We start from the raw sequence: 14,457 nt of genomic DNA on the forward strand, positions 1-14,457 counted from the left end.
GAACAGGAATAAATGCCATTTCTGTCACTTATTAGCTATGTGATCTTGGGCTAATTTCTTAATTTCATTTTGCCCCAGTTTCCTCATTTATGTGATAAGAATAGTAATATTCACCGAGCTGACTTATTGAGTAATGCTATTAGAGGTCCTAGCATAGTTCCTGACACGCAGATTTCATTTCCTTCACTATATAATCGCCATTTATAGGGCCAGAAAACAGAGAGTATTTCCTGCTTTGATCTTGTTTTGACATTATAGTTACACAGGAGATTCTGAAGATAGACTTTCAGATATAATAAAATTAAATATTTCACCAATGCAAAGTGTCAAACATGAGGAAACATCATAATAATTGATAGCAAGAGAGCACAGAAAATAAAAAGACAATTAAAACACTTATTTTGCTTAAATCTTGTAAAATGGCATTTTATGAGATTACATTTAATTTATTCATGTAAGATAATTGCTGCTTCATTGTTAAAGGTAGGAAAATATACATAAATAAAACATCTTTAAAATTAAGAAAAATTATATTTTAGTGGATATCTCCAAGCCTCTTTCTGAGAAAAAGAAAATCTCTAAGCCTATTTTGGATCCTTATGAAACCAACATCCATGGAACTGCTATGGGGCCCTCTGTTTGTGGGCTGGTGAAGATGATGCAGCCTTCTCTCCTGGGTTTAATGCCCCCTGAGTGGCATTCTCTCTCCACTTTATCACCACTAAAGCCTGCTTTTAGGAAAAGAAAAAGAAAGGATTCAACATTGAATTCCAGTAAATCTAGGTGAATGAACTGAGAGCCAAGAGGAAGATTTACCACCAAACTGATCTCTTGCATCCACTCAGGGTGCCGCTGTGGCACCCTGAGTGGATACAAATCAGGTGTGAGCTCAAGAACCTGAGTAGCCCTGTGTGCTTCTTCTCTGAAAGAGAAGCTATCTTGCCTGCTTACCAAAATATGGAGAGTTATTTTTTATTGTTAGAGATAGTTTTGAAAAATATAAATACCTCTTAGAAAATAGACCAGAATGACTAAAACTCATTAAAAAAATTAAGTGACTGCAACTCGTTAAATTCTGGGCAGTTATTTTGCTGGAAATAAGGAAGGTGAGGGGGAAAAAAAGCATAGAACACAAAGAGAAAAGCAGATAGAGGAAAGGGGCCCCCCAGAGTCAATAGGGAGTTCAAAAGAAAATCGCTGGCTGTGGTTTTAAACTAGAATCTGGAGTTATGAAATTTTTTAATTCTAGCGATAAACTATGATTTAAACAAGAACTCCCCACTCCACACACACACACACACACACATAAGAATAGAAAAAATGTATACCTCCCATATCCACTTAGTGGTGGTTTGCAGCCATTTGACTAACATGCTTAGTATTGACTTCAGGGTCCATTATGGGCATCCAGGCAGCAGGCTGGTTTTTTTTTTTTTTTAGCAGTTTGATTTTCAAGACTTTCCCATGGCTTTTAATACTTTTTTTGATTCATCTTCATTACGCATTTTAAAAGCAAAGGTCTTTACTTACCTTGAAAGTACTACTTTTTCTATCATCATAGTCCCTTGCTAATGGGTTTCTGAATTCCAATTTCATTACTTAATTTTTATAGAACTCTACTTCCTTTATTATTACATTTGCCTTTGTAATATGTACAATCTGTTGGCTAGGTATAACAGGGCTTTAAATATTTTCCCTGTGTACCATTAATAAAAATTGGTTGCTGATTCATTTGCTTTGCAGAATAAATCACTGTCTCATCCATGCCCAACAGTTAAATTGGCAGAAAAATGGCATGTGGTATCTCCTGATTATACTCACTAGCTATTTTGCTCTGATCTCTCTTCTCCTCTACACTAGTGAAGATAAAATGTTCTTAGTTATAGAGAGGAAACAAGCAGAGTGGTAAAGCCACTTGGACTTTATAAATGTAATAGTAATAGTTTACTTAATAATAGTAATGTAACACTTGATAGTTTACTGAAGACCTTCATTTATATTATCTGGTTTGAATCCTGAAGGGTTATAAATGTGACCTACACAAGTTCATGATTAATAAGTGAGGGAGGCCGCCCCTTCTTTTCTTTAATCAGGCTCAAGTATTTTTCCATCTAATGAACCAAAATCTTTCTCAGTCCCACATTCTTTTTTAGCTACAGCTCTCCTCACCTCCCCTTCAGAGCCAGGCCACTTGAGAGTGATCTATACGTCTTTCATCTCTTCCTCACTTCCCACTCGTTCTTCAGCTCACTGTAATCCGACATTGGTGTCCACTACTGTATCGGGCGGACCCAGTAAAGATCATTGCAACCTTCTGGCTCCTAAATGCAGTGAATACTTTTCAGTCCTTCTTTTACTTGATTTCTCTATATTACTTGACATTATTGATTATTCCTGCCTCCTTACAACTAACTCTTCCCTTGGCTTCGGAGACCTCACTGTCTTCTGGTTTTCTCCTACCTTTGCAGCAGAGTCTTCATGGTCTTTTCAGTGACTCCTGTTCCTCTGCTTTTTCCTTAAATATGGAGATTTCCTCAGGAGGCCAGTTTCCACTCACCTCCCTTTCCTTTTTCTTCCCTTTTCTTGTCATCCCAGAGCAAGCTTATCCGTTTTTCACTGTTCCTATATAGGCAGATGATTCTTTAAAAAAACTATCTCAGATGTTCTTAAACACAAACAAAAGCGGAAATAATGGTTTAATTAATGTCTGTGTACCCATCACTCAGCTGCAAAAATCACCAGCACTTTACACATTTTGCGTCACTTATCATTCCCCATCATGTCACTGCACTTGTAAATATTTGTAAATATTTCAATATACATTTCATGAGGGCTTTGAAGTTATAACCACCATGCCATTTGTATACCTAAGCAGAATTAACAGTAATTATTTAATGTCATTAAGTAATGGCATTGAATCCAGATTCAAACAAGAAATTGATGACTCTTCTTTTTTTTTTTTTTTTCAGATAGAGTCTCACTCTGTCATCCAGGCTGGAGTGCAGTGGTGCAACCCCAACTCACGGCAACCTCTGCCTCCTGGGTTCAAGTGGTTCTCCTGCCTCAACCTTCTGAGTAGCTGGGATTACAGGTGCTGACCACCACGCCTGGCTAATTTTTATATTTTTAGTAGAGATGGTGTTTCACCATTATGGCCAGGCTGGTCTCGAATTTCTGACCCCAAGTGATCCACCTGCCTTGGCCTCCCAAAATGCTGGGATTGCAGACGTGAGCCACCGCGCCTGGCCTGATGACTCTTAAATGGGTTCCAATTTCTCATCTGCCTGACCAGGACTCTGTCTTGGGTTCCAAACCCAAGTATCTATCTCACCTCTCATAGCTCCATTTGGAGGCCTCAAAGATGCTCTGGACTCTTTATGTCTCTACTTCAACTTCCTATAGCTCCCCAAGCTATTCCTTATTTTGTGCTTTCTCTCTCAGTAAATGGTACCCCTTGTCTATGCAGTTGTTCATGCCAGAAACCTGGGGTTTATTGTTGATATTTCCATCTCACCCACTTCCCATATCCAATATGTTACCAAATACTGTCAACTCTATCTCCTAGATATATTTTCAGTCTATCTTTCCATCCTCCCTGCCATTATTTTAGTTTAAGTCATTTTTTCCCTTGGATTGCTGCAACAACCTCCTAAATGCTCGCCATTTCTAGTCCTTCCTCCTCCAGATCTTCTTTCCATGACAGCCAGGGATTTATTTATTTATTTGTAAATTTTTTTTTTATTTTTTAAATTTTTTTTAGATGGAGTTTTGCTCTGTTGCCCAGGCTGGAGTGCAGTGGCGTGATCTCGGCTCACTGCAACCTCTGCCTCCCAGGTTCAAGCGATTATCCTGCCTCAGCCTCCTGAGTAGCTGGAACTACAGGCACCTGCCACCACGCCTGGCTAATTCTTGTATTTCTTTTAGTAGAGATGAGGTTCCCCCATATTGGCTAGGCTGGTCTCGAACTCCTGACCTCAAGTGATCCACCTGCTTCAGCCTCCCAAAGTGCTGGGATTATAGGCACGAGCCACCGTACCTGGCTGGGATCTTTCTAACATGTAAATCTGGCCATTGCCACCCTCCTTAAAACTCTTCAGTGGCTCCTCATTGTTTTCAGGATCAATTTTAACTTATAAGGCCTTTGGAACCTAGTTCTTGCTAATGTCTCCAGCACAATTTTTTTCTTTTTCTCCTGATACTGGGTGCTCCAGCTGTCCGTTCCTTTAAGGTTCCACACTCTTTCTCCTCAGGCATATGTATATGTTGTCCCTTCTATGCAGAATACTCTTACATTTCCTCTTCCAACCCTTTCCTCATTGATTTAAGCCCTACTTGTCTTTGTATTTTGCCTGAACAACCCTTTTAGGAAGTCTTTGTTTACTTTCCAAGTCTTAGTGAGGTGCCTGTTTTCTGGGTGACTAGGGTACCTGGAAGTATCCATTTCTTACTCCTTTTGTAGCTTTTATTCCACAGATAAGAACAGTAATTGCCTGTTATTTGCTGCCTTCTGGTCATAGTCTTAGCATTAAGAATAGCGCCAGGCATGAGGCAAATGCTCAGCAAATACCAGTTGAATGAAAGAAGTCTTCTAAGTCCCACGTTCTTTCTAGTATACCACTGTTTCTTAGTGTTGTAAGTATCGTATGTGATAGCTGTTTGCTCTAGCATCTCGGCCTCGGGAAATTCAGTTAGATATTCAGAAAATGGCTGAAACATGGAAATAAGGTAGTATAGGGTAAAGATTGTTACTTTGTGTCTTACGGCTTTGGTAATAGCTATTCACATTCCTTATAATATTGTCCCACATCTTCACCTAGTTAGCTCCTTGTCACCTAGACAAATGTAACTATCACCCTCAGAAAAGTATTTTCTGATCTCACAGTCTAACGTAGTCACATAGTTATCACCATGTCCCAATTTTAATTCTATCCATAGCACTGTTTCTTTGTTCATTTGTCTTTCTCTCTCTCCCCGAGGGAGACAAGGACCTTTGTCTATTCTGTTCATTGCTGTATAATAGGGACTCTATAAATATTTGTTGTATTAGTGGGAAAGAGGAATAAATGAATGCCTGCTATAGAAATTGAGGTGATACAGTTCTAGGACTGGTAAGGGAAAATTGCAAGCCTGTTTCCCAAGGAGTAATTTTTCAAATGTAAGCAAGGTTTTCAAAAGTAAACAAGGCCTCCATAGGTCCTGTTATTAGTTAGACATGGAATCTTGTGTATAACTTTTTTCTGTGCTATTTCTAATGTTTCTTTTTCTTTTCTTTTCTTTCCTTTTTTTAGAGACAGGGTCTTGATCTGTTGCCCAGGCTGGAGTGCACTGGTACAATCATAGCTCACTGAAACTTCAAAATCCTGGCCTCAAGCCTCCCACATCAGCCTTCCAAACTGTTGGGACCACAGGCATGAGTCACCATGCCCAGCCTAATTTTTCTCGCCTCCTCTCTCTTCCCCTCCCCTCCCCCTTTCCTTCCTTCCTTCCTTCCTCTTTCTTTTTCTTTCTTTCTTTCTCTCTCTTTCTTTCTCTTTCTTTCTCTCTCTCTTTCTCTTTCTTTTTTCTTTCTTTCTCTTTCTTCCTTCCTTCCTTCCTCTCTCTCTTTCTGTCCCTTTCTTTCTTTCTTTCTTTCTTTCTTTCTTTCTTTCTTTCTTTCTTCTTTCTTTCTTCTTTTCTTCTTTCTTCTCTTGCTTTGTTGCCAAGGCTACACTGCAGTGGTGCTATCTTGGCTCACTGCAACCTCCATCTCTTAGGTTCAAGTGATTCTCATGCCTCAGCATCCTGAATAGCTAGGATTACAGGCAGCTGCCACCATGCCCAGCTAATTTTTGTATTTTTAGTAGAGAGGGGGTTTCACCATGTTCGAGACCATGGTCAGGCTGGTCTCAAACTCCCGACCTCAAGCAATCCACTCGCCTCGGCCTCCCAAAGTGCTGGGATTACAGTCCTCGGCCTCTCAAAATGCTGGGACTACAGGCATGAGCCACCACACCCAGCCTAATATTTCTTTTCTTAGGGAGATGTAGAAGCTGTTTGATGGATGCTCTCCATTAACACACCTTTTTTTTTTTTTAATGTTGATTTAAGTTCTGGGATACATGTGCAGAATGTCCAGGTTTCTTACATAATTACACACGTGCCATGGTGGTTTTCTACACTTATCAACCCGTCATCTAGGTTTTAAGCCCCACATGCCTTAGGTATTTGTCCTAATGCTCTCCTTCCCCTTGCCCTCAACCTCCTGACAGGCCCCAGTGTGTGATGTTCCCTTCCCTGTGTCCATGTGTTCTCATTGTTCATCTCCCACTTATGAGTGAGAACATGCGGTGTTTGGTTTTCTGTTCCTGTGTTAGTTTGCTGAGAATGATGTAGTCCACCTTTCTTTTTTATTTATTTATTTATTTATTTATTTTTTTATTATTATACTTTAGGTTTTAGGGTACATGTGCACAATGTGCAGGTTTGTTACATATGTATCCATGTGCCATGTTGTTTTGCTGCACCCATTAACTCGTCATTTAGCATCCACAACATCAAAAAGGCACTATTCACAATAGCAAAGAGTTGGAACCAACCCAGATGTCCAACAACGATAGACTGGATTAAGAAAATGTGGCATATATACAATAAAAAATGATGAGTTCATGTCCTTTGTAGGGACATGGATGAAACTGTAGTCCACCTTTCTTAAGTGAAGTGATAAGCATGTGCTAATATCAGCAGAACCAAAAAGAAGCAAGCTCTGGGAGAGGTGTAAATGAGTGAGAAAGGTAATCAGGGAGCCTTCCGAAAGAAACCTTTTAACAGAAGCGGGGGGCAACAATTCGCATAGTTCAGCTTCAGAAACCCTGTTTGCAGAGACTCCTAATGAGGCTAACGGAATTACCCCAAAGAACAGACAGTACACCATTCTTAAAAATTATTAAAGACCCACAAAGAGCTTCCTTTTATATCTATTAACATTTACTCTATTAGAAATTAAAGTAGATATTAAAAAAAATATTTATTTCATGTCATTAAATATAACAACAATAAACCCACTATGTGTTAGCATAAATAACATTTTAAAATGAAAAATCACAATATATGTTTTTATTTTTATTTTTAGAGATAGGGTCTTACTCTGTTGCTTAGGCTAGAGTGCAGTGGCATGTAACTTTGCCACTGTAGCTCACTGTAACCTTGAATTTCTGGGCTCAAGTGATCCTCCTGCCTCAGCCTCCTGAGGAGCTAGGACTATGGGCATGCACCACCATGCCTGGCTAATTAAAAAAATTTTTTTAGGGATGGGGTTTGCCTGTATTGCCTAGGCTGGTCTCAAACTCTTGGCCTCAAGAGATCCTCCCACGCTGGCCTCCCAAAGTGTTGGGATTACAGGCGTTGGCCATCACACCCAGCCCATATTTTTAATTAAACTTCTTATTTTCACATAATTATAGATTCACTTGCAGTTGCAAAAGATAATACAGAGAGATTCCATGTATCCTTTAGCCAGTTTCCCTCAATGGTATAATCTTCCAAAACTATAGAACAATATCAACTAGGATATTGACACTGATACAGTCAAGATATAGAACAGTTCGGTCACCACAAAGATCCCTTCTGCCCCTACCACCAAACCCTAGCAGCCACTTATCTGTTCTCCATTTCTATAATTTTATCATTTCAAGAATCTTATACAAATGGAATCATACAGTATGCAAACTTTTGGGATTGGCTTTATTAACTCAGCATAGTTTCCTGGATATTCCTCCAAGTTTTGTGTATCAAGAATTTGTTCCTTTTCATTGCTGAGCAGTATATTCTATGGTATGTATATATCACAGTGTATTTAGCCATTCACTTGTTGAAGGACATCTATGTTGTTTTCAGTTTTTGGCTATTACAAATATGGCTGCTATGAACATTTGTGTACAGGTTTTTGTGTAAACATAAGTATTCATAAGTATTCATTTCTTTGGAATAAATGCCCAGAGTGCAACTGCTGGGCTATATTGTAGTTGCATGTTTAGTTTTGTAAGAAACTGCCAAACTGTTTCCCAGAGTGGCTGTATTTGATATTTTACATTCTCACCAGCAATGTGTGAGTGATTCAGTTTCTCTATATCCTCACCAGTATTTAGTTTTGTCATTGTTATTATTGCAGTGGGGGGTGGTATTTTTCCCATGTTTTTATTGTGGTAAAATACATATAACATAAAATTTATCATTTTAACCATTTGTTAGTCTGCAATTCAGTGGCATTAAGTACCTTCATATTGTTGTACAACTATCACCATCATCCGTTTCTATAACTCTTTTCAGCTTACAGAACTAGAAGTTCTACACCCATTTAACAATAACCATTTCCTCCTTCCTTCACCGCCTGGCAACCACATTCGCCTTTGTCTTTATGAATGTGACTATCTAGGTATCTCATATGAGTGGAATAATATTTTTGTTTTGTGACTGGCTTATTTCACTTAGCCTAATGCCCTCGAGTTTTATCCATGTTGTAGTATGTGTCAGAATTTCTTTCCTTTTTAAGGGTAAGTAGTATTCCACTGTATGTATATACCACATTTTGCTTATGCATTCATCTATCAATGGATACTTGGGTTGCTTTTGGTTATGGCTGCAATGAACATAGGTGTACAAATATCCCTTCAAGACCCTGCTTTTAATTCTTTTGAGTATATACCCAGAAGTGGAATCGCTGTATCATATGGTAATTCTGCTTAATTTTTTGAAAAACTGCCATATTATTTTTCATAATGGCTGCACAATTTTATATTCCCACCAGCAGTGCCTAAGGGTTCTAATTTCTCCTATCCCCACCAACATGTACTATTTTCTGTTTTTTTTTTTAATAGTAGTCACTGTAATGGGTGTGAGGTGGCATCTCATTGTGCTTTTGATTTGTGTTTACTTAATGATTAGTGATATTGCCTATCTTTTCATGTGCTTGTTGGCAATTTGTATATCTTCTTTGGAGAAATGTCCATTCAAGTCATTTGCCTATTTTTGAATCAGGCTGTTTGGGTTATTTTGTTGAGTTTTAGGAGATCTCTATATAGTCAGGCTTTTAATCACTTACCAGTTATGTGATTTGCAAACATTTTCTCCCATTTTGTGGGTTGCCTTTTTATTGTTGACAGTGTCTTTTGATGCACAAAAGTTTTTGATTTTCATGGAGTCCAACTTGTCTATTTTTTCCTTTTGTTGCTTGTTTTTGTCATACCTAAGAAATTATTGTCAAATCCAATGTCATGAAGATTTTGCTCTGTGTTTCCCTCTAAGAGTTTTATAGTTCGAGGTTTTATGTTTAGGTCTTTGATGCATTTTGAATGAATTTTTGTATGTGGTGTTAGGTAAGGGTTCAACTTCATTCTTTGGCATTGGATATCCAGTTTTCTTAGGATCATTTATTGAAAAGACTGTCCTTTCCCTATTGAATAGTCTTAGCTCCCTTTAGTGGGTCATACTTTCCTGTTTCTTTAAACATCTTGTGATGTTTTGTTGAAAACTGGACATTTTAATCTAACAATTTGGTAACTCTAGAAATCAGATTCTCCCCCTTCCCTAGGGTTTGCTGTGTGTTTGTGCTTGTTTTGTTTATTTCTACTTTTGTTTTTAGATTGTTGTAGGCTGTGTCTGTGCCGGGGATCAGCTTGAGGTATAAACTTAATGTCTTTTCTGAGCCTGTGCCTTCCCTTGAGCATGCAGAGTCACTTTCTAAATTCCCTGCATATGTGGTTGTTTTTGAATGTCCTAGCCCCTAAATGCCTGGCTCCCAAAGGGGAAAAAGAGAAAAATGAAGGGAAAAGGGAAGGAGCCATACAGCCTGAAAGTTATTTCTGCCTGAGTGGGAGGGCCTCGTAGCAATGGGAATTTGCCACAATTATTGCCTATCTCTGTGTCGTCTGCACCTCCATGATCAAAAGCAGCAATCCGTGATTACAACCCAGCTCTCCAACATTTGAAGGATTGGGTCTTTTTTGTCTACCCTGGCTGAGGCAAACTGCAAGGTGCTCCTGGAATATGTGTACAGCTGCTTACCAGGTGGCTTGGGGTAGGGGATGGATAGCTGCGGCTGAGCTAATAGCTGAAATTCACCAAAATTAACCTGCAATTTACTGTTTAAGTCTTCCTCTGGAAGCTGCAAGCCTTCAATAGACTCCAGAGTTGATCTTGTTTTCCTGCTACATTGCTGAACCCATTTGTTAGTTCTAGATTTTTTTTGATTCTAGATTTCTTGAGATTTTCTATGTAAACAATCATGTTCTCTGCAAATGGGGGCAATTTACTTCTTCCTTTCCAATTGGTATGCCTTAGTATTTTCCCTACCTCATTGCAGTAGCTAGAACTTCCAGTACTATGCTGAATTGAAGTGATGAGAGTAAGCATCTTTATTTTGTTCCAGAATTTAGACCAAAAGCATTCAGTCTTTCATCTGTAGGATTTTTATAGACACTTTTATCAACTTGAGAAAGTTCTCACTCTGTTCTTAGTTTGCTAAGGGTTTTTGTTTTTGTTTTGTTTTGTTTGTTTGTTTGTTTTGAGACAGAAGGAATCTCTCTCTATTGCCTAGGCTGGAGTGCAGTGGCATCATCTCAGCTCACTGCAACCACTGCCTCCTGGGTTCAAGCGATTCTCCTGCCTCAGCCTCATGAGTAGCTGGGACTACAGGCGAGTACCACCACGCCCGGCTAATCTTTTGTATTTTTAGTAGAGACAGGGTTTCGCAGTGTTAGCCAGGATGATCTTGATCTCCTGACCTCAGTTGATCCACCTGCCTCGGCCTCCCAAAGTGCTGGGATTACAGGTGTGAGCCACCACACCTAGCCAAGAGTTCTTATCATGGATGAGTATTGGATTTTGTCAAATGCTTTTTCTGAATCAATCAATCCCATGAATTTTGTCCTTTAGCCCATTGATAGGGTGGACCATTACACTGATTGATTTTTGAATGTTGAACTAAACTTGCATACCTGAAATAAATACTTGGTTATGCTGTATAATTCTTTTTATACATTGCTTCATTCGATTTGCTAATATTTTGTTGAGGATTGTTATGTCTATACTGATGAAAAATATTGATCTACAATTTTCTTTTTTTGTATTGTCTTTGTCTGGTTTGGTATCAGGGTAATTACTAACCTCATACATTGAGTTGGTAAGTCTTCCTTCCTCTTTTACTTTCTTGAAAATATTGTGTAAAATTTGTGTTAATTCTTTGTATGTTTTGTAAAATTTTCTAGTGAAGCTATCTGGGCCTGGAAATTTCTTTTTCAGGTTTTCAATTACAAATTCAACTTCTTTGATGGTTATAGGACTATTTAGGCTGTCTGTTTCATCTCAATTAAGTTTTGGTAACTTGTGGTATTTGAGGAATCAGTCCATTTTCTCTAAGTTCATAGTATTCCCTTATTATCTTTTTTGGCTTAAAAAATTACAGTAAAACATACATAGCATACAATTTACTCTTTTAACCATTATTTTTCTCTCTACTTAGAGACAGGGTCTTGCTCTGTCGCTCAGGCTGTAGTACAGTGGCATGACCACAGTTCTCTGTAGTCTGGAACTCTTGAGTTGAAGTGATCCTCCTGCATCAGCCTCCTGAGTAGCTAGGACTACTAATGCATACCATGATCCCTGGCTAATTTAAAATATTTGTTTAGAGACAGGGCTGTGCTATGTTGCCCAGGCTGGTCTTGAACTCCTGGCCTCATGCAATCCTCCCACTTTAGCCTCCCAAGTAGCTGGAATTACAGGTGCAACCCACTGCACCCAGCTCTTAACCATTTTTAAGTGTAGATTTCAGTAACGTTTAGTACATTCACAGTGTTGTGCAACAAGCACCACTGTCTGGTTCCAGAATAATTTCATCACCCTAAAAGGAAACCCCACACCCATTAACCAGGCACTCTCTATTTCCCCCTCCTCTTCAACCCTGGTGTTAATGGAAAAACCAAAGTCTGTAGAATATTTTAAAGAGGTTTATTCTGACCCAGTTTAAGTGACTGTGGCTCAGGAAAAACACAAACCCAAGAAGCCTTGAGTAAGGGATACCAAGGTGGTCAAATTATAGTTGATATGGTTTGGCTCTGTGTCCTCACCCAAATCTCATCTTGGATTGTAATCCCCACATGTCAGGGGAGGGACTTAGTGGAAGGTGATTGGATAATGGGGGTGGTTTCCTTCATGCTGTTCTCATGATAGTGAGTTCTCAGTGAGATTCAGTGGTTTAGAAGTGTCTGGCTTTTCTTGCTGTTTCTTGCTCCTGCTGCCATGTAAGACGTGCCTTGCTTCCCTTTCATCTTCTGCCATGATTTTAGGTTTCCTGAGGCCTCCCCAGCCATGTGGAACTGTGAGTCAATTAAATCTCTTTTCCTCATAAATTACCCAGTCTCAGGTAGTTCTTTATAGCAATGTGAAAACAGATGAATACAGTTTTATACATTTCAGGGAGGTAGGAGTTATAGACAAAGACATAAATCAATATATGGAAAATATACAATTGCTTTGTCCTGAAAAAGTGGGATATCTTGAAGTGGAGTCTTACACGCTATAGGTGGATTCAGAGATTCTTTAATGTGCAGTTAAAGGAGTAAGGCTCTGTCTATACCTTGAAGTCAGCAGAAAGAAATATTTAAGTTAAGATAAGGATGCTATGTCAGAGTCAGCACAATATACTGGATGAAACAGACCTGTTTAGCAAGATTGATGGCCTGCAGGCATGACTTGCATGGCCTTAGGTTTTTTTTTTTGCACTAACACATTCGCATTTATTTTCTTTTTTTTTTTAAAGCAAATGACAAAGACCCAGTTTACCAGCTTTACTTTTTTAAACCTAAGCTTAACATTACATACTTAAACAATTGTCAAAACTTACTAAGTTGCCAGCATTCATGCACAACTAGAAAACATCCTTAATTTATATTAAACCAGAAATGTATTACCATTAATGCATTAATATCTTTCACTACTAAATACTGAAAAAAATTGAAATTATTTCTGTAGAAGAATCATCCTGGCAATGTTAACTTCACAGCAGGCCGACACTACATGGCTCACATTTCAGACACAATGAAAAGCAGGTCCATGCTTGTGTTAGTATACAATCTTGTCCTACACTAAAGAGTCAAGACTCGCCTTGGAGTACGTTTAATAAAAAAGCAAAGTGCATACAGAGATTTACAACAATATTAAAGACAAAAAAAAAATAGTCCTATTATGTGGTCCCAACAATCAACTCAAAAGTCTATGACAAATAGAGGCTCCGATGAGCTGTTTATAAATACTTTAGGTACAATTATACTGAAAGTTGACTTCGTTTGAAATCTTCGAAAAGATGTTCCTGTTAATCCTCAAATTGTGCTTGTTATAGTTTAACATTTCTGTTAAGCGCGTGCGTTGAATTACTTGTTATCCAAGCGCAGCAGCTGCTCCTTACCATTTATTGTTAAGGACTTTAACTGGCCATCTTCTTCAACTGCTACTCTTTCTTGACCGTTCTCGACAATTCTCTTTGTGGTGATTTTTCTGCCATTAACCATTTTAGTTGAAGTTGATATCGATTTGAAGTTGCCCATGCCACTACCACCAAATGACATGGAAGAGAATGAAGTGAGGCCCCTGTGACCTATGACCCAAGTGAAGTAACTCCTGTATCAAAAGAAGAAAATCCACTTCCAAAAGACAGAAATCCACTGAACGTGGAGAAAAACGACCCCGTCCCTCGGCTTCTGCTTCCTCGGGGACCCCTTCGATTCCCAAAGAAGTCCTCAAAAGGGTCTTCAAAGAAGTCAAATGAAAATGGGTCCCTTCCACCAAAAAATTCCCTGAAGACATCATCTGGGTTACGGAATGAGAAGCCAAATTCAAATGGACTGTCAAAATGACTTCCACCTCCTCCTCCACCATTTAATCCTTCTTTGCCATGTTTGTCATAGATGTCCCATTTCTTAGCATCTGACAGCACTTCATATGCCTCCACTACTTGTTTGAATTTTCTCTCTGCTTCTTCTTTATTCTCGGGATTTTTATCTGGATGCCACTTCAGTGCCAGTTTCCGATATGCCTTTTTAATATCCTCGGGTGAAGCATGTCTCTGCACGCCTAGAACTTCATAGTAATCCACCATGTTTTAAGAGATTGTTGGAATGGGTACGAGGACGGAGGCGGCCAGTGGCGGGACGCAGGGGAGGCAGGGTGATGGCCCGAATCTCCTCACAGCTCCAGGACTGCTGCACTGGTGGTGGCAGCGGCTCCTCGCACTTTCCTTTCTCCAGGTTTTGCTTATAATTTGGTATCTTATTGCCATAACGAATCAGTTTTGTCAGTCTTATGATCTCTATTTTAACATTAATGCTGGTCAGTTGTTTTGTCTAAACTCCAAAAGGTCAGGGGTAAATGAAACGTGTCCAACCTCCCTTCCATGGTAGCAGGGAACTCAGTTTCTCTGGGATCCCCTAG

General features: G+C 39.1%; 1 protein-coding gene across 1 annotated transcript; it reads right to left on the reverse strand.

Annotated features, from left to right (window-relative positions):
* Nucleotides 1-13,057: 13,057 nt before the first annotated feature.
* Nucleotides 13,058-14,225, reverse strand: LOC116483075 (dnaJ homolog subfamily B member 6-like). The gene is given in 2 exon segments (XM_032176766.3): nt 13,058-13,627; nt 13,630-14,225. Coding segments are annotated over 2 exon segments (723 nt in total). The 5' UTR covers nt 14,126-14,225; the 3' UTR covers nt 13,058-13,400.
* Between the last annotated feature and the right edge of the window lie 232 nt (nt 14,226-14,457).

Source organism: Hylobates moloch, unplaced genomic scaffold (assembly GCF_009828535.3).
Source record: "Hylobates moloch isolate HMO894 unplaced genomic scaffold, HMol_V3 SCAFFOLD_3, whole genome shotgun sequence".
NCBI lineage: Eukaryota > Metazoa > Chordata > Mammalia > Primates > Hylobatidae > Hylobates > Hylobates moloch.